General features: G+C 45.1%; 2 protein-coding genes and 1 long non-coding RNA gene across 44 annotated transcripts in view; 1 reads left to right on the forward strand and 2 right to left on the reverse strand.

Moving 5' to 3' along the window:
- The window catches only part of MOB2 (MOB kinase activator 2), a 112,200-nt gene extending 106,265 nt beyond the window's left edge, over window positions 1-5,935 (forward strand). For all 13 annotated transcript variants that reach the window (XM_085548391.1, XM_085548389.1, XM_085548390.1 and 10 more), the window contains 2 exons: window positions 3,059-3,183; window positions 4,642-5,935. In XM_085548391.1, coding sequence (XP_085404517.1) covers window positions 3,059-3,183; window positions 4,642-4,952 — 436 coding nt within the window. In that variant the 3' untranslated portion in view covers window positions 4,953-5,935. The remainder of the gene's footprint in view (window positions 1-3,058; window positions 3,184-4,641) is intronic.
- Window positions 5,586-9,890, reverse strand: LOC146760685 (uncharacterized). Its single transcript, XR_014946428.1, has 2 exons — window positions 9,157-9,890; window positions 5,586-6,990 (listed from the first exon to the last, which is right to left on the reverse strand). It is a non-coding gene; the product is annotated as an uncharacterized LOC146760685 (long non-coding RNA).
- Window positions 9,891-18,731: 8,841 nt separating this feature from the next.
- BRSK2 (BR serine/threonine kinase 2) overlaps window positions 18,732-23,644 on the reverse strand; it is a 282,398-nt gene continuing 277,485 nt past the window's right edge. For 10 of the 30 annotated variants that reach the window (XM_032444843.2, XM_085548406.1, XM_085548404.1 and 7 more), the window contains one exon: window positions 20,500-22,239. In XM_032444843.2, coding sequence (XP_032300734.1) covers window positions 22,064-22,239 — 176 coding nt within the window. In that variant the 3' untranslated portion in view covers window positions 20,500-22,063. Of the gene's footprint in view, window positions 22,288-23,644 lie in introns of all 30 variants that reach the window. The other 20 variants (XM_032444838.2, XM_085548401.1, XM_032444834.2 and 17 more) reach the window with 6 other exon arrangements.

The following is a 23,644-nucleotide window of genomic DNA, read 5'->3' on the forward strand; positions in this document are numbered from 1 at the left end:
TTGTTAGTATCCACGCACTCACACACTTAGTGTCTAATTATTAATATCCACGCACTCACACACTTAGTGTCTATTAGTTTCCACGCACTCACAAACTTAGTGTCTATAGTGTCTAATTATTAATATCCACGAACTCACACACTTAGTGTCTAATTATTAATATCCACGCACTCACACACTTAGTGTCTAATTATTAATATCCACGCACTCACACACTTAGTGTCTAATTATTAATATCCACGCACTCACACACTTAGTGTCTATTAGTTTCCACGCACTCACACACTTAGTGTCTAATTTGGTTCCACGCACTCACACACTTAGTGTCCAATTTCACGCACACAGGTGTTGACTAATTAATTTCCACGCACTCACACACATAGTGTCGGATTTTCACGCACTCACACACATAGTGTCGAACTTCACGCACTCACACACATAGTGTCGAATATACTACACAGCTGGTGACTAATTAATTTCCACGCACTCACACACATAGTGTCGGATTTTCACGCACTCACACATATAGTGTCGAATATACTACACAGCTGTTGACTAATTAATTTCCACGCACTCACACACATAGTGTCGGATTTTCACGCACTCACACACATAGTGTCGAATATACACACACAGCTGATGACTAATTAATTTCCACGCACTCACACACATAGTGTCGAACTTCACGCACTCACACACATAGTGTCGAATATACTACACAGCTGGTGACTAATTAATTTCCACGCACTCACACACATAGTGTCGGATTTTCACGCACTCACACACATAGTGTCGAATATACATACACAGCTGTTGACTAATTAATTTCCACGCACTCACACACATAGTGTCGGATTTTCACGCACTCACACACATAGTGTCGAATATACATACACAGCTGATGACTAATTAATTTCCACGCACTCACACACATAGTGTCGGATTTTCACGCACTCACACACATAGTGTCGAACCTCACGCACTCACACACATAGTGTCGAATATACATACACAGCTGATGACTAATTAATTTCCACGCACTCACACACATAGTGTCAGTTTTTCCACGCACTCACACACATAGTGTCGAATATACATACACAGCTGATGACTAATTAATTTCCACGCACTCACACACATAGTGTCGGTTTTTCCACGCACTCACACACATAGTGTCGAATATACATACACAGCTGATGACTAATTAATTTCCACGCACTCACACACATAGTGTCCAATTTTTTATGCACTCACACACATGGTGACTAATTGATTTCCATGTACTCACACACATTGCCACACACACAATGATTGACTCACAGCCACATTCTTTTTTTAATCCTTTTAGTTTATTTGTCTTTCTCCTTTTTTGTAACACTCCTTGCTGTTATCCCCCTTAGTTCTGTTTTTGTTTTATTAGTAAAGAACAAACTGTACACCATGGGATGTTGTAGCAGATTTATTCATCTCAAGTTGTCCTGTCCATGATCCTGTGCATTTGTGTGACTGTGGACTGAACTCCACTTATTCAGATTTTGTTTTTCTCTAAGGGTGACTCCGAACTGCACTCTTTCATAGTTGGTTTTCCAGCCTGAGAAAAGTGAGGCACTCACCGTCCTGTTTCTTGCCAACACAAAAGCCCCTTTAGGTCGTTTAAGACCCCAAGTCACTCAGCAAGGGGCCAGGACTGTGCTTCTCCAGCTTAAAGCTGGACAGAACTGAGGAATCAGACCTAGCTTAGATTTGTATGCTACGCTGTATAATTAAATAAGCAGTGATGAACACAGTCCATGCTTTATTTCAGTACCAGACATAGCTTTTAATGCCTGATGTTTTCCTCCTCTTTCTCACATTAATGCCTTTTTGCAGGCATCAACAGAGAGACCAAGCAACACATGCTAAAATGAGCTGAGCTAGTTTTCTCCCCCTTAAGTTTGAGCTTACCTCTGCACTCCTGCAATACAGTGTCCTTCTTCTCGGTCTTATAATGAAACAGTTCTGCACCCGGAGCTTAGACTGTTTGAAGTGAGAGTTCAGGTGTTGAACTCTGATAACTCATATGTGATGCTGATAAAAAACAAAAGTTTTAGCCCACTTCTTTATCTATAAAACATTTCTTACTGTGCATATCACAGTAATGCTGCCACTAGCTGCCTTTGGTGACAGAAATGCTTTAATTAACCATCATTTAAAGAAACAAAAAAAGAGGGAACAAAGCTTGAGTGCTTTCTTTAGCCTTCAGGTTCCTTTCTCGGGTGTCTGTAATGGTTATTAAGAGAATGTTTCTGTTTTGTTTTGGTGGCTGTGGCTGATCAAGATGATTACAGCTAAGAGACCAAGTTCAGGTTCCTTTTCAGAAGCCTCACAATATGCTCATGGTCCCATTCCTTTTAAGATCTCACAGAATTAAGCCCTGTTGGTAGAGTCAAATGTTAAATCCAAATGTTTGCTAATTTTGGAAACAAAGCAGTATGATTCTGAGGCACCTGGTTAGGTATGTCCAAAAGGGCCATGAAAAGAGTCCCCAGATACTATTTTGGAGCAGGATTTGTTAAAAACACTCCCAAGTACCTTAAGGCTTTTTCAGCCTGGTGTTCTGGAGCCACCTTCTGTCTGCTTAATAATATTGCACTACAAGTTTAATTGCTTTGTGGTGTTGTATGTCAGGTCTCCTGTTTATACTTGTTTTTTTTAAGGCAGCAACAGTAAAGTAGTTATAAGTTGCCTTCCTGTGCAGCTTTGTAGGCTGTAGACCCTCAATCTATCATGGAAAATAAGTTATTGCTGCCTCACCAGGGCAGCTCAGCTCAGAGACTTGTCAGCAGGCTTTCTGGGCTCGCTGTTACTTCCCAGGGCTCTGGACTAAATTGATGGGGTGAGGCAAACCTGACTAACAGAAATGTAGGGCTTTTGATGTATAAAGTCCATCTCCTCTGTGGCAGCTACGATCTACCTGAGTAATGTTGCAGTGGTTTTATATTATTTAGAAGTTCACCTCTTAGGAGTTCAGCTGAGGATCCGAGGTGTAACGTGGTGGTGCTGTCGGTTCTCTCCACAGACAGTACTACTGGTATGACGAGCGGGGGAAGAAGATCAAATGCACGGCTCCTCAGTACGTTGACTTCGTCATGAGCTCAGTGCAGAAACTCGTGACAGATGAGGACGTCTTTCCAACAAAATACGGTATGGACAGATGCTTCACGTGGCTCTTTGGAGATGCTAAAAAATAACATGCAGGTTGACACTCAGCTTATGCATTAATACCATAGTATTATTAATGAGTATTAATTAATTATTTCATAGTATATTTTTAAGGGGTTATTTTTCTTCAGGTTCATTCCTGCAGTGTCAAAGAACTACACTTTGGGCATATGAACTGGGCTGAAAATCTCCCAGTCCTGCCCCCTTGGCTAACATTTCACCATTGGCACATCTTTTTCTTTAAGTGTTTTGAGGTCTTCCAGGAAGCAGCCTGTGTTCAGAGAGAACAGTCACTATGTGGGTATTAAACACAGCGTGTTGCCAGTAAAACTTAACCTTGTTAGTACCATTTCTTTTAGAACCCTGACTCATTAAGTGGGAAATAAATTGCATTACCAGCAGCATGGCTCCTCTCCCTTACCTAACATGGCTTTTTTTTTACCCTGATGTTGTTTAGACTCCATTCCCCTGTAAAGATTAAATAAAAACATCATTTTTGAGAACTGAAAAACAACAGAAAAGTAATTTTCACTTGAATTTGTATCTTAACAAGACTGCATTGCCTACAATTAAGGGCAAGAAGGCTGATACCTGCGGAGCAGAAGTTATTGTAGATGGGCTTCATCAGGAATAAAAGTAGCTGGTTTCTTAAATCTCTTTTCTAGGTACCTGGGGAACTAGGACATTACAGTATTTTTGTAATGGCATTTACTTAGAAAGAAGGCAGTGCCTGGTGAGCCAGCAGCAGATAAGGCTGTTATTTTGGTGGTTTTAAATGTGCTAATTCAAAAGAGCAATGAGGGCCTTCCATCTAAGTCATCTGCCAGTGTGGCCACAGCACACTGTACACCAGTAACATGCTTCTTACAGTCCACCATGAATGGCCACTTTCTATTTTTGTTTTTATCTCAGTTTCCCTGTCAGCATTGCAAGCAGCAGTTGTCCAAGAGGTGTCCTTTACAGTGAGGGCACAGTACTGCTCCAGCAGTCCTAACTCAAACTGCACCTGACAGAAGGCATCTGGTATCCCTTCTTTACTTTTCTATTTGATAACATTTCAATAATGAAATAAGGCAAGTCTGCCACGTACCTTAGCTTCCATTTCATGGTCTGCGAATAGGATTACCACATATACTATGTGTCTCCAGCAGAAAAATATGCTACTCCTGAACAAATTATGTAAGAACCCTGGATAATCTCATTATTTCCTACAGTCAGTAACAAAAAGTGTTGTGGTTTGAAGACATTACATTTTCTTCCTGATTTTTAACCTCAGGGTTTAAAATCACAGATCATAAAAATACAGTCTTAACTTTAAATGAATATGCTTCAGACCTTACCTCTTTAAGGTGAGCTAGTCGTGCTTACCTAGTTTTGCCAGAATAAATGCTGCTGTGGGACTCCAGGCGAACTGCTATGGTGTTTCTGTCTTCCTTTCAGGCAAAGAATTTCCAAACTCGTTTGAGTCCTTAGTGAAGAAGATCTGCAAGTACCTGTTCCACGTGCTGGCCCATATCTACTCCTCACACTTTAAGGAGACTTTGGCACTGGAGCTGCACGGACACTTAAACACGCTCTACACACATTTTATCCTATTCATCAGGGAATTCAACCTGGTGGACCTTAAAGAGACCACCATCATGGACGACCTCACAGAGGTCCTCTGCAGCAGCAGCGGGAGCAGCAGTAATGGGAGCGGCAACGGGAGCAGCAACAGCGCAGCAGCACAGAACCACGTGAAAGAGAGATGAGCCCTCCTACAGGATCAAAACTAACATTAAAAACAATATTATATATTATGTGTGTATGTGTATGTATACGTTCAGATATACATACAGGCATATACAGCTACGAAAGCTGAAAGAAATTATGCTGCCACCACAGGACGTGTAGTCATACGGGACTGTACGGAGCTTTGGTTTAATGCGCCACCTGGCGAGAAGTTGCACCGATTTTATTTTATTTCCTGTCCACTCCTCCTTTTACCTTTTCAGATGGATGGTGAGTGCTGTTTTTAGAGAAGAGCCAAGCCTGAGAATGGGGCCACTCTTATCTCTGTTTTGTTTTGGTTGTTTTGGTTTTTCTTTCTTTGGTCTTGAGTGCAGGCCCTCCATCTTCCGAGGATGGTGGTCTCGCCATTTTAAAAGTACCTATTATATTATAAGAAGTGACTTTTACTTTGAAGTGGCTTAAAATGCAGATTTGTTTGGGTTTTTGGGGGGCGGGGTGGTTTTTTGGTTTGGTTTTTACTTAGACTGCCCCTGACCCCTGCCAAACACTTCCCAGTTGAGTGCATCTTGCCCTTTGCTAGCTTGGAATGGGAAGAAACTCCTGGCTTGACTAGAGTAGCAACTAGGGGCTTGCTACATGTTGAGAGTGGGCACGATTCTCCAGTTGTTACATCTACCTGGTCACAACATGTGAATGTGCAAGAGGATCCACAAGCCTTTCTGCTTATTGCTCCTACAACATATATGCTCTCTTCCCTGCTCCCCCCGCCTCCTCTTTTTATTTATAAAGATGTGCCTGGGAAAAGAGTAAGATCACTGGTCTAAAACCAATGTGCAAGAGCCACCACCACGTGTTTCCCACTGAATGGAGGCCCGGGGAGGGAGGAGAAGGGCACGTTGAATCCGTCACCGCCTGTGCTAGAAAGATGGCTGTTGGCATAAAATTATATTGTTGGCTTATTTTAGTTCATCTGTTCTATAATAATAAAAACAAATCTATCAGCTGTGAGCTTTGTTTTTGTGTTTACAGCGCCAAAAGTCATTGTAGTCCACCCCCAAAGCTTCCCTTTCACTTCTGAATGCTCTTAACACTGTTGTCAACCAGCTTTATAAACAGGTATTTGTCTTCCACCCTGTAAGCCAGCATTTATCATCAATTCCTTGTCCCTTCTGGTACTGCTAGGAGCCTCCTCTCCCCAGGTCAACTTGCAGACTCTAAGGATAAGCAGCACACAGATGGGAACAACTTACCTGTTAGTGCACACTTGTAGATTCTTGCTATCTAGCGTGCTCCTGGATACTCTGCAGCAAATACAGCATCCCAGTATCTGCATCATTAACATTACTTCTGTCCCTGCCTATGAATTCTGGCACTCCAGATTTCCAGCTGGGAAAAAGGTCAGGTTTGGCTTGTGACTGTGCTTCTACCAAACCTGTAGCAAACAGTCTTTGTGGATTGTTTGCTCCTGCTTTAAAGGTATTTACATCATTAGTAACTGACATGGCATGGATTTCAGGAAGGCTCCCTGAACAACTCCTTCAACTGCATAAGAAGTCAGTAAGAAAGGGGAGATGGAGAGAAAGCACAAGAGCAATGAGAACAATTTCACAGAGGAGTGACGAGGAAAAGCACAAGGAAGCACGGAGGCAGAAAAAAAGCACAAGAAAAAAAGAAGTTACAGATATAGAAGAGCAACAGGTAAAGGAAGAAAAAGTGTAAATGACTAATGGGAAGAAGCTATAAACATGAAGGGAAAATAAGAGCAAAAAGGCACGAGCACAAGAAAAGGGAAGCAGAGAAGCAAGTAAGAGAAAACAACCTTAGTCAGCCCCAAGGCATCACCTTCCATTTGTACAGACGGTGGGTACTGTCACTCAGCAGGCAGCTGTGCTGCTGTCCTGCTGACCCACTCACCCAGATGCTGTTAACACAGACTGTTTGAGTGCAGTCTTTCCTCACCATGCACTTCTGCTGCTGCCACCACATCCAGGTGAAAATTCCCATTTTCTCTTCACTCAGTGGTCTGAGCCTTCCCATAACAACTCCCTGCATTAATGTCTGAAGGGAAAAAACCATGGAGTTGGTTTATCAGAAGTCAGCAGAAGCTGGCATTTGTAGGGCCCCTGTACTTAGCACCTGCAGTGACAATGGGCAGTAGAGATTAAGGTAAGAAAGAAACAGTGAGTAAAACAAATCAAATCCAAATATTTCTGGTAATTATCTGCTTGTGCAAAGGCATCTGCAGTGGTAATGAAGGGCACTTAGTTAGAAACACATCTGGGAAAGGTTGGGTTGAACAAGACACAGTTCGATTCTCTAAACCAGAGCTCCATGCTGTGAACTGAAACCTAAGAGTCACAGTTATCAAATGCAAAGATGGCCACACCTCACCTGTCCATAGGAAGCGCTGACAGCACCCAGTTGGCCAGGAGTCCATGCCCTGACAAAGAGCTGCAAAGCACTAAATCAGCTACCAGGAAAACAATATATTAACAGTAGGAATAAGGAAAAACACTGAACTGAGTGCCAATGCTAACATTCTTCTTGCCAGGAGTAAATGTTACTGTTAAGATCAACCTCAAGGTGATCCATTTCAGTGGTTACTGAATCTCACTGTAATGGTAAAGAATTGCCATGAAGTCCTAAAACTCAGGTGGGGTGATGCCACTGAAGCCTTTCCAGTGACAGCCTATGCCCACCACAGCTCACCAAGCAGCCACACAATACGAGAACTGAGCCCAAATCCCTGTGCATCTCAAGGAGGGCATTAGGTCACAACACAAAATTGTCACACAACTATTTTAAGTAAGGGTGCTCTGTACATTGATCAAAGTGCTGCTGAAACAACAGAGCCACCTCATTATTCCAAGTCCAAACCATCCTCCCCTAAAGATCAATTAAGCACTATGCTATTGTCACACAGCCGCTACATAAAACAGAAGAAAGAAACAAAAACTGCCAGAAGAAACCTTCTGAGCTACCGCCTAAGCACAGATGCCTTTTGAATTAGAAGCCAGAATGCTCTTCCACTATCAATCCAAGGACAGAGAAACAGGCTGCCTTATTCTGCCCAAGCCTACTCCAAGAGAATGCTGGTCATACTGTTTGTGAATGGCAACACCACGCAGCATGAAGCTGCTCCTAATGTCTGGGTCCTGCAGTAGTTACAGCTGCACAGCACTCAGTATGGCTGCCAGCTGTGCTGCCGGGGCCCAAATACTTGTTTGGTACCTGTGGAATTTCAAGACAGATCCGGTATCTTTACCTGATACTGATGTAGACAGTACAAACAAATCTAGACAGAGCTGATGAAATGACATTAGCAAGACACCAAGCAGCTGGCAAAGCCCTCCTCAGTGTGCTAATGGGGGTTTCTATTCCCTTCACAGACAGCAGCAGAACCATTCAGGCTGTGATGTGAAGAGCTGGGCTTCTCAAAGTGATGCCAGCACATGGTTCTGAGGACACAGAAACTGCTGTGACTGAGCACCCAGACTGGAAATTCCCTCATCTCTTCCAAACAGCCTTTTCTGGCCCTGAGCTAGAAAGGACCTAGAGTTGAACCTGACTTCAGGTGCATTCTATCCTTACTTCTCCACTGAAGTTTTACCATCTGCTAATTCTTTTCATTCTGTCTCTGAGAGAGCCATTAAAATGCCCCAAGCCACTGTGCTGTACGCCTGCTCGGGCAGCTGACATTCTCTCACAAAGTAGTGCATGGTCCCTAACATAAAACTCCTCTTTTTTTTTCTGGTCCCCATATAACTCAAAAGAACAAGTACAAAGCATGTGGGCTCGGCAGCCTTTCCACTGAGCAGCTCAAACAGGAAGTTCATAGAATCATAGAACAGTTCAGGTTGGAAGAGACCACTCAGATCATCTGGTCCAACTGCCAACCATCATCACTGTGCCCACTGAGCAATGTCCAACCACATCTGACAAAGCACTTGGGCTTCTGTGAAAAGCCACTGCTTCACCTGACATTAAGAAAGCTTAAAAGACACGCGTCCAAAGCAAGTATTGTCCCTAGGGACTGCAAAAGGAGACCTGAACAGAAAACAAACAGCCATCTAAACACCACAGGAACTCAAACAAGCAGCTCAGGGATCGTGCAGTAGGGCAATATGCAGCTACTTGCAAAGGACAATTCAGAACAGAAGCAGAAACTGATACTGAAAAATCCATGTTTATAACATTTACATGAAATCTATATAAAATCCTTACCATAAAGATTCACTGCACTCTTTTCAAGCAGGTTTAGTGACACTCAACAATTCCGGGAAGGAAACTTGAGTCCTTGGGGCTACAAAAGCTGTCTTAGTAAGAGTGAAAATCAGAAGCAGAAGACAAATGGTGCCTGAAGATCAGCTGTACCTACAAGAGCAGAACAGCAAACCCTAAGGACGTTTTCAAAAGAGCACAAACAATAACAACGAACATTTAAATAGTCTTACTGGTCTAAAAATGGTTTAAACCCAGCTCAGATTAAATCTATAGAACAGACATTGCACTGTGATCAGAGCATTAAAGTCCCAGCATTTGAGGACTGCCGCTGGTGCAGGTAGTTCCTTGCACACCTTCAAACGCAATGAGCACCAAGACCTTAATGTATACTACTATTCACCATTGCAAATGCACTTATTTTTATATCAGCAACACTGCCTGCCTGCAGAACTGCAAACCACCCATACTTGCTTTAACTGCCCCAATTCTCAACATACCCTATTTACTGTGAGTGATGAGGCGCTGGCACAGGCTGCCCAGAGGGTTTGGGGATGCCCCATCCTTGGATGTGTTCAAGGCCAGGTTGGATGGGGCTCTGGGCAGCCTGGTCTAGTATTAGATGTGGAGGTTGGCAGCCCTGCCTGCAGCAGGGAGGCTGGAGATTCATGATCCTTGAGGTCTCTTCCCACCCAGGTCATTCTGTGATTGCACCAACTGACCCAATGGGACACAAGCAAGTCTTCTCAGAAGAAGGTACCAGGAAAAGCAGTCAGGTCCTGCAGGCAGACACTGGCCGGCATCCTGCTGCCAAACAGCCAAAACAAGCCAAATGCTTGGGAAGAATGGGATGACTCCTACCAAGAAAAGAAAGCAGGACAGCTGTATCTGATAGCGTGGACAGATACAGCTCCTTCCACAGGCAATCTTCCATTACAGACCCACTATCTGAATTCAGGGCTTAAGCCACATCAGTTCCAGCCTGCAAAGTGCTCAGCACTGCAGCACCACACACGAGGTGCCACCTGAATGTCTAATAACATTCAGCCCCTTGCAACTGCAAACTCTTCTGCAACAGCTGTTCAACACAGACAAACAGAATGTTTGTATTGTGTGCTCAGAGCCACAAACTCCCCCTGCTCGCTGACAGGCCGCAGGGCAAAAGGCAGAGTTATAACATGCTGTGGGAGAGACTGGGGGACACTCAGGGAATGAGCCATAGCTGCCCTGCTTCACAACCAGCAGTGCTCAGCCAGAACCTTGAGGCTGCCTGGCTAAAGGGCCGTGCTGGAGGAGGCAGCTCAATAGCAGAGTTCAGCAGAGCAGCACAAGAAATGCAGGCTGAGATAAACTGCAGCTTGTCTCTGTTGCTCATGGTCTTGATGAACCACTCGTGCTTTCAGGAGTGCTCAGGACTGGGCAGGATCTGCGTGTGGCTTCTTTAGGCTCCACCTGGCTAAGGGGTAGTTTGACACATGCACAAACCTGGCCTTGCTGCACTGAAGTCCACAGACCACTGAGCACAACAGTGGTGGAATCCCCTTTCTCCTGCCCCTATTGAGCCCCTGGGTTGAATATAGTTCAAGGTCGCTATCTTGCTACTAAGTTAATACTGTGGTGTAACCACTGCTTAAATGTGAAAGCAGGACAAACACTCTGATCCATTCAGGAATTCTGATTGGATTAGAAGCACTCTGCACTTCATTATAATCTCCCTGATGAAGGCAAAAGTTAAACTTACAGCTGGAGGAGAGAGATTAAAACATCTCTTGTAACAGTTTAATTAACTGTTATTATTGGATTCACACTCATTTCTGATCCAAGTGCACCTCAAATAAATAGCTCAAGTTCTTTCTAAGAGCACTGTTTCATTTTGCTGGTGAATGACTTCTAGTCCGTGACATGAAAACAGGCTTTTTTCAAAGCCAGGTGTTCACAATGAAGTAAGCAGCTTCCATCTGCTCATCTTTTATTTTTGCCCACTCTGAGCATTTGAGCTGTCGGCTGCTTTCACACAAACCTGGACGACAGGGCTCTGAAAGCAATTCCAAGGGCAGTAGCTGGCCCCTGCTTGGGTCACTAACCAAACCAAGTCCCCACATGGCAGCAATGTTAAAATTAAGACTAAAAGCTACTGCGAGTTGGTCAAACTTAAAACTGCTACACTTAAACTGAGAAATTTTCTACCTATCAGAGCACACAAGAGAGCAAAGGAAAAGGACAAAGGCAGAAGTGGAACCTGGAGCCAGAGTTATTGTTCATTCAGAGTCAGACCTGTAGCTTAACCCAGTGAGGCTGATGACCTTACACAGACTGCCATTAGTTGAAGTGTGGGAGGTAGATCGTGTTTTTGCAGCAAAGCAAATGCTTTTGGTATGCAGAGCAGGCCTGTGTTGTGGGACCAGCATTTCTGTATGTAGTGTAGGCCTTTACTGAACCCTCTCATGAAACAGTGAAGCAGTCAGGAGAGTCATTTTTCTTCCACTAGTTCAGAGCGCTGACAGGGGTAGATTGCTTTGCTTCTACTAGTGGGGCATTTTGACATGGGTAGGACTGAGCACAGGAACAAGATGAGGCAGGTGTGCAGGAAGAATGGAGGTGCTAGTACAGAACTAAGTTCCATTATCGTGTTTTTGCAAAACCCACGGCTCCGGAAAAGGGAAACAGGGGATGCCAAAATAACTAAAAACAGCAGCAACAAACCAAGGAGAAACAAACTGATTTACTAAATATGGTATCGGAATGCAAGATAACACACTATAATACAATGTAATTAGAATCGAAGCTAATGTATCACATATCATGAGAGAGTATCTGAAAGCTGTAGGCCTTACAGTAATACTGAAGTGATGCACGGAGTTGGGATGGGCAGCAGCGAGGAGAGGTGCAGAGCAACAAAGAGAAAAGCCCCATCAGGTGACACTGCCAGGAGCTCTATCTCCTCTCTGACTGCAAAGCCCCTGGGGAATGGAGTTCTTCTCTTCCAAACAGGTACCTGGAACTGAAGCATTAACACTTCAACTCCCAGTGTGCTACATGGTCTTATGATGTTGAATACTGGTAACCAAAAACCATAAAACCATGGCAGCCTTTTACTGCAATAACAAATAAATTTGGCTGCCATCACTAAGATCCTTGCCTCACCCCAACATTTGGACTTAGAGCATTTCTCACATGAAGCAACAATGATCAGTCCATCTTTCTTAAAACGTTTAAGTCCCCATTCAATGACTCACTGCCATTACCTTTACCACATTGATTTTTGACCAACTCGATCCATTCAGCCTTTTCTAATTGTCCTGGTTGAAGCTGGAATAGGGTCAACTTTCTTCATTCTATCTGCTATGCTTTGGCTTAAGGAGAAAAAGTGCTGATAACACAGTGATGCTTTATTTACTGCAAGGCAGTGCTGAGCCAAGGACATTCCAGCTTTTTGCACTGCCCTGCCTGTGAGGGGGCTGTGGCTGCACAAGATGCTGGGAGTGGAGAGCCCTGGGACAGCTGACCTGAACCATATGATATCATTAAATACTATAAATGCTGGGGAAAGCTGACTGGGGGGCTGCCACTGCTCTGGGAACAGCTGGGCATCAGTCACCGGGTGGGCAATGTGTCAGTTCCACCTCTTTTACCCTGACTCTCCTCCCCATCCCACTAGGAGGGGGAGCAAATGTCTGAGTAGTGCTGAGCTGCCTTCTGGGTTACATCACAACACTAAATGCATGAACCACAGATATTAACTGCCCTTTCCTAAATATCAAGTGGTACAATAAACAGCTCCTCCTTCCTGCAACCTTGTTCTGTGCCTGGGTTTCCAGAATAGCACCATTTGGGCAGTGGCTGTCATAGCAGCCCATCTCACAGCTATGGGAAGGCCTGCACTGCTCCTTCCTCTGACTGCTCACCCAGCCAGCAGAGCACACACAGCCTGCAGGTACCCCTGCATGGGATGCCCTAACACTGGCTGCTGTGCTGCCTACACAAAGCTCCACGGCCCCCAGGAAACATACAGCAGCAGCAGGGCAGGCAGCAGCAGAATGGAAGCATATCCACATGCCACCTCAATCCACACAGGAACCTCCTCTCAGGGCAACTCCGAGGCAGGATTGATGCAGGATTGATGCAGGCAGCGCCGTCCCACACAGCGTATTTCAGTGCTTGCAAATCAGTGGGTGAGGGAAGCAGATCCAGCAGAGTGCGTCAGCAGCACGTCAGCCTGGAGCTGGGCCAGCGATGGCTGCACAGCCACATCCCACACTCAGCTTCTGGCAGCTATGGGGAATGCTTCAGGCTGCAGGACTTACTGGGCTCCACACCATCAAAAGCTCAGCTTCCCCATAGCACTGCACTCAGCAAGAGAGAAAAGTAACAGATGTTTTACAGTATTCATTATCGAGAGAACAGAAGCATCCAGGGGATCGAGCCATGCACCTGCTCTCACTGTAAGTGACAATCCTTTGCTGAGGCCGTACAGTCCACAAAGAGCAGCTGACAAACCTAATAAAAAGCCAGCATAAGGTGGCCAAAAGCACCAAAATTAACAGGTTTAGAAGAACAAAACAGACCTTAGCTCTCCCAGAAACCTCCTCATTCAGCTGTACCCCAGCACCGTGAAGTTTCACATAAGGTAGAACAAAGGCAGTGCAAACACCACCCTTACAGATAGATGTACCAGCACACCAGCACTCTGCCAGCAGCAGCACAACAGGCACATCCATCCCTTCTGAGAGGAAGCTCCATGCCTGCACCTGGACCCGCTGCGCAACCTCAAAGCTCCTGGTATCCCCACCCTGCAATGGCAAGGCCCTGAGTGCAGCTCCAAGCTTTTCTCCTGCTGCCAGACCTGGCTCAGGTGCACAGAGCAGCATGTGCCCAGCCAACAGCCACTGAGTCATTCTTTGTAAATCAATGACAACTAGGAAAGGCAGATAATGGGCCACCTCCACAGGTCATCCTCCTTACCCAGGGGACAGGACCTTGGGTGGAAAACACAGCTATAGATATATAATTGATAAATAAACACATGAAAATCACACAGAATCACAGAATGACCCGGGTTGGAAGGGACCTCAAGGATCATGTAGTTCCAACCCCCCTGCCTGGCAGGGCCACCAAACATACACCTTTACTAGATCAGGTTGCCCATGGCCCCGTCCAACCTGGTCTTGAACACCTCCAAGGCTGGGGAATCCACAGCCTCCCTGGGCAGCCTGTTCCAGGGCCTAACCACTCTCCTAGTGAAGAACTTCCCCCTAACATCCAACCTAAATCTTCCCTCTTTTAACTTAAAACCATTTCCCCGTGTCCTGCTATTATCAGCCCTTTCCAAGAGTTTACTCCCCTCCTGGGAGTAAGTTCCCTTCAGGTACTGAAAGGCTGCAATGAGGTCACCCCGCAACCTTCTCTTCTCCAGTCTGAACAAACCCAACTCCCTCAGCCTGTCCTCATAGGGGAGGTGCTCCAGCCCCCTGATCATCTTCGTGGCCCTCCTCTGGACCAAAATATGCCCATTGAATCTCATGCAGCAGCAAAACGGTTCTATTTTGACCACGTCCCACTGTTATCTCAGTGTGGCTGTGGCAACCATTTGGTCTCAAACTGAGTATCAGCTCCTCCACCATCAGCACTGAGCTCAGCCCCTCGCAGCACCAAGCCCCAGCTAAACACAGCCACAAGGAAGCAGCAGCACACAGCTGTGCCTGCTCTGAATGCCATTCTTCATTCAGCCTCTGCAATCAAGGGGCTTGCTGGAGCACTCCTTCAGTTGTTCCACCCAGGTCTAGTACTGCTGCTGCTGAGAAATCCACCAGTACAAAGCTGGCTGCACGGTAAGGGATGAGCTATTCAGCCTCCCCTCCACACACTTACCAGTTTACACTTAAATGCAAGCCAAGGGCAGGGAAGAGAGCAGTGCTATCTTGCCCTCAGATACCTCCTCTCATTTACCTATTATAGCCCAGTAAAGCTCTCATTCATCCCCTGTATGATGTACTGACAAAGCTGTGGCTGCTGTGCTTCAAACCCAATGGTAAAGCTACCTGCTATTTGAATCTACGCTCTGCTTTCCTGCAGGAGAACAAAGCTCAGCAGTTTAACACCAGGGCACCCTCAGCCACACACATCTGGGTGCAGCCCATTTCTCTGCAGGCACCCAAGGGCCAGCGCTGAATTCCCAGGTGTAAGCCAAAGAACAAGCCAGGCTCCCATGTCAATTACAGCACGTGAATGGCTCACACAGAGATGGCTCCACTTGGAGCCAGTAACCCCAGGGACCCAAGCCACTACACTTCAGACAAAAAGCCTGCCTTCTGCTCCTCCACTGCAATGAAGCAGGAAGAGCTGAACACAGTTACCTACTACTTGTACCATGCTTTTAGTAGTGCCCCTCAGAGCCCTCTGCAAGAGAGGCTCACAGCATAAAAAGTAGCAGGTATATACCAGGACACTGGTTTACAGCACAGGAGCAGGGACAGGTATTGGGACCACATTTCAGACCCAAAGTAAACAAACTCTCAGTAGTTTGTGCCTAGTTATGTTCTCATTGTGCAAATCAGTGCTAAAACTAAATGCTCCTGGGGAGAGAGAAACATCCCCCTGCACTGCACTTAGGCACAAAGACACAGGTCAGGAACCGCACATGAATGTGTGCACCCATAAGTGATATGAAGGTCTCCATCAGGACTCCATTTGAGAAGCAATGCTTAAATAAAATGGCTTTATGCATATCCTCAAAGCATCCCTAACTCACGTAGCTCCAGTACAACTCCCAGTGCAAGTATCAATTCTACAGCAAACTGCTTCAGAGTGCAGAAATCACTGTTGTCCCATCCCATTTATATATATATAAAACAAGGCCTGACCAAGAGCACAGTCATGAACAGGATTATTAAATCTGATTTCAGTTAACTGCATGGTGCACATCCCAGTACCAGGTCAGGAGGGCCTTGTGTCAGCCTTGTTCTGGAGGCTGGCTGTACTTTATGAAGATGTTCACAGAGGATTTATCCAGACAGAAATCACTGTCTCAATGCAAACACCATTTCTAGAGCATATGAAACTGCTGCTTTTTCTGGCATGCTGTTGTTTGCTGTTAGATCTGCAAGCACACCACACCTCAAGGCCAGCCTCCTCCCCGCTCCTGCTGTGAGCAGCATGGTGGAAACGCTGCCTGCCAGTCCCGCTGGTGTCTGAACAGGAGGTGATGCTCAGCAGGAGCCACAGCAGAGAGAAGGTGGGGGGGAACAAGGAGCAGGGAACCAGAATCTCCCTCGTCTCGCTGCAGGCACGTCAGGGACAGGCTGCCCTGTGAAGCTGCAAGCAGGACTGAGACCAGCCAACAGGAATCCCACCCGACCCCGGCTGCACTTCTGCCATCCACAGGCAGAGCCCCGAACCGCAGCGGCTGCAGAAACGCCCTGACTGTACCGATACTCTTCCTACTGCTCGGGCTGCTGCTCAGAGCCTGCGTCTTCCCTGACCTTGAAGCTGCGTTATCTGCCTTGGCTGCAAGAAGGCGATAATAGCTCCCGACAATAGCAAGAGTCAGCTCTGAGCCGGTGGAACAGGAAATCCCATTTCTCAGACCCTTCAAAGCCTGCCAGCCCGCCTGGCACAGTTTCTCTCAGCAGCACTCAGCAAGATTACAGCACTAAAAATAACCCACACAATAAGTTGTGCATTAAGGAGAAGAAAGGACTCGCCCTCAGCACGGGTTTCCCTTCCACTTGTGGCCTCCAGTGTCCCCAGCCAGTTGAACTGCTCAGGTTTTGTTCTCCAAATTAAGCGGGAGCTGCAGCTGCTGAAGTGGTTTTAAATAAAATAAGGAGATTAAAGGGTACAACAAAGAGCTAAGGCACTTTCTAGTTTTTAAACAAGCGTCTCCCCCCCTCTCTCTGCTTTCTATAATAAGAAACGGTGAACTATATCTGCTTCCCTACCAAAACAGCCTGCTGTTCTTCCAGGAGCCCGAGTGCAACCACCAGTGTATAACAGAGCTGAAACAAAGCACAGGTACAGTACAAGTCCTGCAGACAATCAGTGCCTGCGGGCATTCACATACAGCATGGAAGGAAATGGCCAGCCCTGCTGGGCTAAAGGCACTGCCTGACCCAGCAGGAGGAAAGGCCCACCTCCAAACAGCAGGTGCTGGAATTAGCACTACTTGCAGGCACTACACAGGTTTTGCTGTATTAACAAACACAGCTCCTCACCCCCGACTAGCTCCAACCATTACAGCCCAGTCACTTGTATCAGATCGCTTTCATTAAAGCCAACCTGAATGGGGAGGCAATTCTTACGCATCACTTACAAACCTCAGACAATTTGCATTATTGCTGTCAAAAAACAACCGGCTTCTTTCTCAGCCCCCAGACTGACTGCACACTGACATGTGGCAGTGGGAATTAGCTCCACACCTCAGCAGCCTCAGCTGCTCATTTGATGCACATATGCACAATTCACCACCTATACATACAGCACAGCACGTACTGGGTCAGTTAACAACAGCTCACCTTCAGCACAAACACATTTTCACATATGCATTATCTAAACCAAATCCACACTCAAGCACGTGCAGACAAACAGAAAACGCTGACTGGTGTCTTACACACTTTCTCCGTCTTCAATTTGTACCCTGGAAGCTGAATGTTGTGTACACAGGGAATATCAGAGATGGAGGTTAAGCACAGTTGGTGCTCGAGGTACAAAGCCTGGGGGAGGGGGAGCTCCGAGGAGAAACAGAGGCCTGAGACGATTGGCCCCCAGCAAAGCTCAGCTGCTGCAGCTCAGCAGACATCACCAGGTGCTGGGATTGAATCAGCTCCCAGCCGGCACCTGGCAGCACAGCTCACACACAAAGAAACAGCAAAACCCCCTGCTGTGGCTGCTACCTGCCCTTTGATTCCAGCCACACAATGGAAAAGGGTGAAAGTTAGACATAAACCCTCATCCTAAAGAGCAATTTACACTATGCACTGACAGTGATAGCAAAGCATCAAGTAGCTGAGGCCGCAATACAACAGAACTTTAGAACCATTAAGGCTGGAAAAGACCACCAAGCTCACCCAGTTCGACCCACTATAACGGCCCTTCTCGGACCCCCTCCTTACCTATACACAACTGCTTTCCTTCTACCAATCCTCGGGGCCAAAAAGGCAGAATAAACACGGTTATGCTCTAATCCTGAGGTCCTTCCCTTGGCAAAATCCTTAGAGCACGCGGAGACCACAACAACGAGCCACCCGAGCGCTTCATTCACATCGTCTTCTCCCTCGTCTCACTTCGCAAACCAATACTCCCCCCTACCCCCCCAGAACCTGAGAGCTTCTCTGCCCTGTGGCAAAGAGCGTGGAACCTTCCAGAAGCTCCGACCCCGACCCCGACCCCGACCCCGACCCCGACCCCGTCCCCATCCCTATCCCTACCTGCTCCTGGAGCCGCGGTTCCTCGCCCTTCCTCGCTCCATCACGATCCGCCTCGTGCCTTCCCTTGCTTCCTTCCGGGAGCACGAGGCGGCGCGGAGCAGCGCCCCCTGCAGGCCGGCTGGTGTGACGGACACAAAGAGGACACGCCACAGCTCGTATCTTTACTGAATGAATTTATTGGTTTTTGAACTAAAGTTGCTCACAGTTATTTAACAAGGGATACATCAGATTTTTTGTTGTCCATTTTAAACCATTAAATAACGTCAGTTTGTGTCTGTATATGTGTGTGTGCGCGCGTGTGTGTCTCCAAAGTACAAAATAGGAAGGTTAACAAGAGGTATTGCTTTCGTTTATTCTTATATCTTGTGTAGGTAATCCCCTTCCTGCTTGTACCGCGTGGGTTTTGCTGATATAGGTATTCTTTTAAATTATTATTATTATTTTGTATTGAAATCCCAGCCTTTCGTAGAGGTACAATGTAACAGAAGCATCAAAATCTATACACAAGGGAAGAGAAAAGAGGGAAAAGAAGGACGGGGGTGATGGGAGGGGAGCTCGGAGGAGAAGTAGAGAGAGGGCGGAGGCAGGAAAGACAACGAAAGCAAAAGAGACTAATTTACAGCAATGTCATGCAATTAAAACTGCCCCCCTCTCCTGCACCCTTTGCCTCCCCCCCTCCCCAGCCATCACCCCCCGGTGTCTGACATGCACACAGCAATACGAGAGAAAAGGGTTGGGAGTAGGGAAAATAAATAAATAAATAGAACGGAAACGTAAAATAAATCCCTCCCGTTTTGGGGGAATGGGGAAGCGGGGCCAAAGTCAAAGGTCTTTGCCCCAGTTGTGTCTTTAAAAATCCATTTTTAATCTCCAAACCTATGTACAAGTAAAACTGGTCCGAGAAGGGCAAAAATGATTAAAAAAACCAACGACGACAACAACAACCAAAAAATGAACTCATACAACATTATCATTTAAAAAATAAATAAATAATCATAATCTTGCGATACGACATACACCCATAGGAACCCAACGAGCAGCAATCGAAGGTCATAGAAGAGCTGAACACTAATGCTAAGCCTACATTCTTAAAATCTCAGTCAAGAAGAACTCTTCACTGCGTTTTGTCTTCCAGGCGTGAAACCACGTTTGTTTCTTGGTCTGTTTGTTTAACCTTTGAACTTGGGCCAGAATAAGTTACACTTGGTCACGTTAACTCTCGAGGAGGAGGAAAAAAGGCGGCGATTCTTCTTTCTCCAAGTCACAAGATGAACACTTACGAGGTTGCTGTGTCTTTTTTCCCCCTCCTCCGCAAAATAAATAAGGATCGATGTTGCCTCTACACAGTTATTAAACAGAAGATATATCTAACAGCTTATTTTTTAAATATATATATATGTATATATAAATTAGCGAGACCTAAGAACTGAAACGCAAACAAAAAGTAGGGCCCCATCCACCCTCCTCCCCCCTTCAGAAAAACAAAACACAAAACAACAAACCAAAACAAACTGAAACAAACAAACAAAAAAAAAGAAACTAAAACTTTATAAAAATATCTTGCAGTAATTTTTAAAGTTTACAGTAGCTTCGTGATTAAGTCTCCCATCACCCTGACTCCACCTTGCCTTGCTCAGATGAACCAAGTGCCAGTGATTTGCACACACACACACACAGGAAATAAAACCCAAGATAAGTCTCTTGTCTTCATCTTCATCTTCTTTTTTTCTTTTTCTTTTTTTTCCTTTTTTTTCTTCTTTTTTTCTTTTTTTTTTTTTTAAGAAAAAAAACAAAACTTCACCCAAGCCAACGAATGAAATCGGTAACTTAAAGAAATAATAATACTGATATCGATGCAGCACTAGCAACACAACAATTGCCTCTAAATGCAGGGTGCGGTGGAGGCTCCAGCTGGTGGAAGAAGGTCCCAGCACGGTGGCACAGTGGCAGGGAGCTGACAGATGGGGAGGAAGGTATTCGAAGGAGGAACAGCAGCAGCAGCAGCAGCAACCGTGCCTGGCGGCGGGAGAGACAGTCCTTGGCAGAGTCTTGTCCCCCTTCTTTGCTACCAGAAGTTGCCTTTTCCCTAAGTTTTCGTGTTTTGTTTGTATGTGTTTATTCGTTTAACCCCCCTCTCCCTCCTAAGTTTACTCCTTTCCCCTTCCAGCAGGTCAAAAAGCAAAATGAGACAGCATTAAAAACAAAACGAATCAAAACAAATTAAACACAATTATTTTCTGTGTGTATATATATATATATATATGCATATATATGTATGCATGTGTATTTTAATCAAAACATACACACATATATATACATGTATATATATATATATATATATTAAAAAAGGGGGGGCAAAAGAAACAGAAAAGATGGTGGGGAGAAAAAGAAGGCTATGAAAATCCTTGATGAAGCTCCCCAATATTGTCTTGGTTCAAGGCTTAGTTTTGAGTTGCTCCTGGCTGGTTTCTGATGAGAACGCGCTCTGGATCCATGCAACACTGCGCTCCCACTACCCCGTCTCCTTCCCCACACCCTCCCGCTCCAGGCTGAGTTCACCTGCGCGGACAGAAGCTGCCAAGGGCAAAGATTTCACTCCAATAATTTGCAACCTCCTTTCAGCCCAGACTGTGCAATCCCATAACTGAGCAGATCTCTCTTGTGGAGCACCAAAAATGAAAAAGAGAGAGGAAAAAAAAAAAAAAAGAAAAAAAGAAAAGAAAAAAGAAAAAAAAAATTTTAAAAAAAATCAAGAAAAAATAAAAGTAAAAAAGCGTGCATTGGGGAGATGTCTGGGGAGAAGTGGGGGAGAAACCCACTTCCTGAAGGGAGAGGGGAGGCTGGGAACCTCAAACAGGACTGGTCCTTGGACAGTCTACATCGGTTGCCTTCCGTCAACAAGTGTCCGCAGAGCACAGAAGGTGAAGCCGTGGCTGACATGTTAACTTTTCGGGATAATTCCTGGTAGCAGAGCGGAAACAAGTGGTGTCGTCAGAAACACAGAGAGAGCATGAACAGAACAAGAAACAAAACAAAAGAGAACAAAAAGTAATAATAATAATAAAACCCAAAAAATCAGGAAGGAGGAAAAAAAAAACAACCAAAAACATTCAAAAAAAGGGAGGAAAAAAAAAAGCCATAAAAAAAAACCACAACCCAAGATCTGTCGAACTGGGTTTGTCATCTGTGCTACCTTTTCTTTTCTTTCTTTTCTTTTCATTCTTTTGTTCGTTTGTTTTTGTGTTTGTTTCTGAGATATATATTATATATCATATATAAATATATATATGTATATATATACAGTCATTCCTTCATACAAAATTTGTCTATAGACAGTTTTGTACTGTTGTGGCAAGGTATATACATCCTTCTAGTTTAGAGGCTAGCTTGCTAAGGAATATTCTTTCATTCTTTCTTGCTTTATTTATTTTTTGTTTGTTTGTTTGTTTCTGATTTTGTTTCTAAGTTATTTAATTTTATGTGTTTATTTAAGGTTGGTCTTGTAGGCCGACTGATGAGACCATCTTTGCCTTGTCTTTGCCAGCAGGGTACTTATTGTCTCCTCTAGACCCATAGTCATTAGAACCGGAATCGCTCCGCTTGCTGTTTGCGCTATGCTTGGTTGGCGTGCCGGGGGGATGGCTCACCTGCCCGTTCTTCTCGTCTGAAAAAAGTTGTTTAATTACGTCAAAGAAGTTACTCAATGGGCTGCCTGGGTACACAAAACAGAGGAGACAAAAAAAGAAAGAAGGAAAGAAAGAAAGGAAGGGAAGAAGGAAGGAAGGAAAAAAAAATCAAAAAACAAAAAACGAAGAGGGAAAGAGAGAGAAAAAGAGGAGAGAGAGAGAACAAACAAACAAATGAACAATGGGGTTTTTAACGAGAAGAACATGATGAGGAGATCCAGAGCCACGTGCGTGGGGGTGTGTGGGGGATGAAGACAATGAGCAGGAAGAGGAAGAGTGTTTAGGATGGGATACCTACAGAAATAAAGAGACTGGGAGCATCAAGCACCTACGGGTAGGTCCTAGTTTTGTCCTGAGTGGGTGGGCACAGCTGTCTCACCTATCAAGATGATGCAGCACCACATCATGGAAATACGTAGTTCGGTCTACTACTTGCAGTCATTCGGCCATTCTTCACTGAAATATCAGTGAACGCAATGCGGGATACAGGCAAATGTCACCATTGTTTTTTTGGTTTAGTTTGGTTTTTATGTAGTTGCCAACTGATGCTTAGCTTTGTAGGCCCCGCTAAGTTACATGGCTGCACTGGGCATTATGCTTTTCTGCTTGCACTTTGTTTCTGAGTATCTCCTTGCTCACTTTTTAGACACTAAAACTCGAATGCTTAAGTGCTCCAAGGAAAAAAGTATTTGAAAAACAAGCGATGGCTGACATGACTACCTCCATCTGTATATGTGGTTTGTGGCTTGTGTTTGCAAGCTTCTAAGCATCTTCAGATCCTTCTTACAACAAGCACCTTGAAATGGAGACACTGAATGCTTTGCAGAAGCAGGTTGCTGTGCATGTATTTCTGGCACCAGCCAGGGTCAAGAACTACTTTCTCATTGTCCTGAATTTATTGTTTTGTTACAGTACAGCCTCCAGAACACAGCCATTCATTTCAGTGGAGCTAGGAGCCACAGAAGGATGTAGGACTGCATGCTGGTGGAACAGGTATCTCTTTAAGCCAGCCAGAGGAGCAGGCCGTAGAAATAACATGGGTTGGCACTGTACATATGTTAGAATGAAATCTTTCATGCCATTTGAAAAAGCTTTTTTGCTCACCATTCCACCTTCCGATTAAACCCAAGATACACTTTACCAAAGCCATTTTCCAGTGGGGAGCACGATGCATCACAGACCCACCTCCAGGGGCTAAAAGGAACAGACAGACCCTGGACTGACTGTAATGAGTCTTCTTCTAAGGCCCTCTAAATGTGGGCATCTGAGAATTCTCAATTAACAAAGCACAAATATTATGTAAAGAGCCTTCATCTGCTTGACTAACAGCTATGTGCCAGGTTTAATTATGCAGCTCCAAGACGGTTACATGTATTGCCTTAA

The sequence above is a fragment of the Coturnix japonica genome, chromosome 5, assembly GCF_054131305.1.
Source record: "Coturnix japonica strain WE chromosome 5, WE-NBRP24, whole genome shotgun sequence".
Lineage (NCBI taxonomy): Eukaryota > Metazoa > Chordata > Aves > Galliformes > Phasianidae > Coturnix > Coturnix japonica.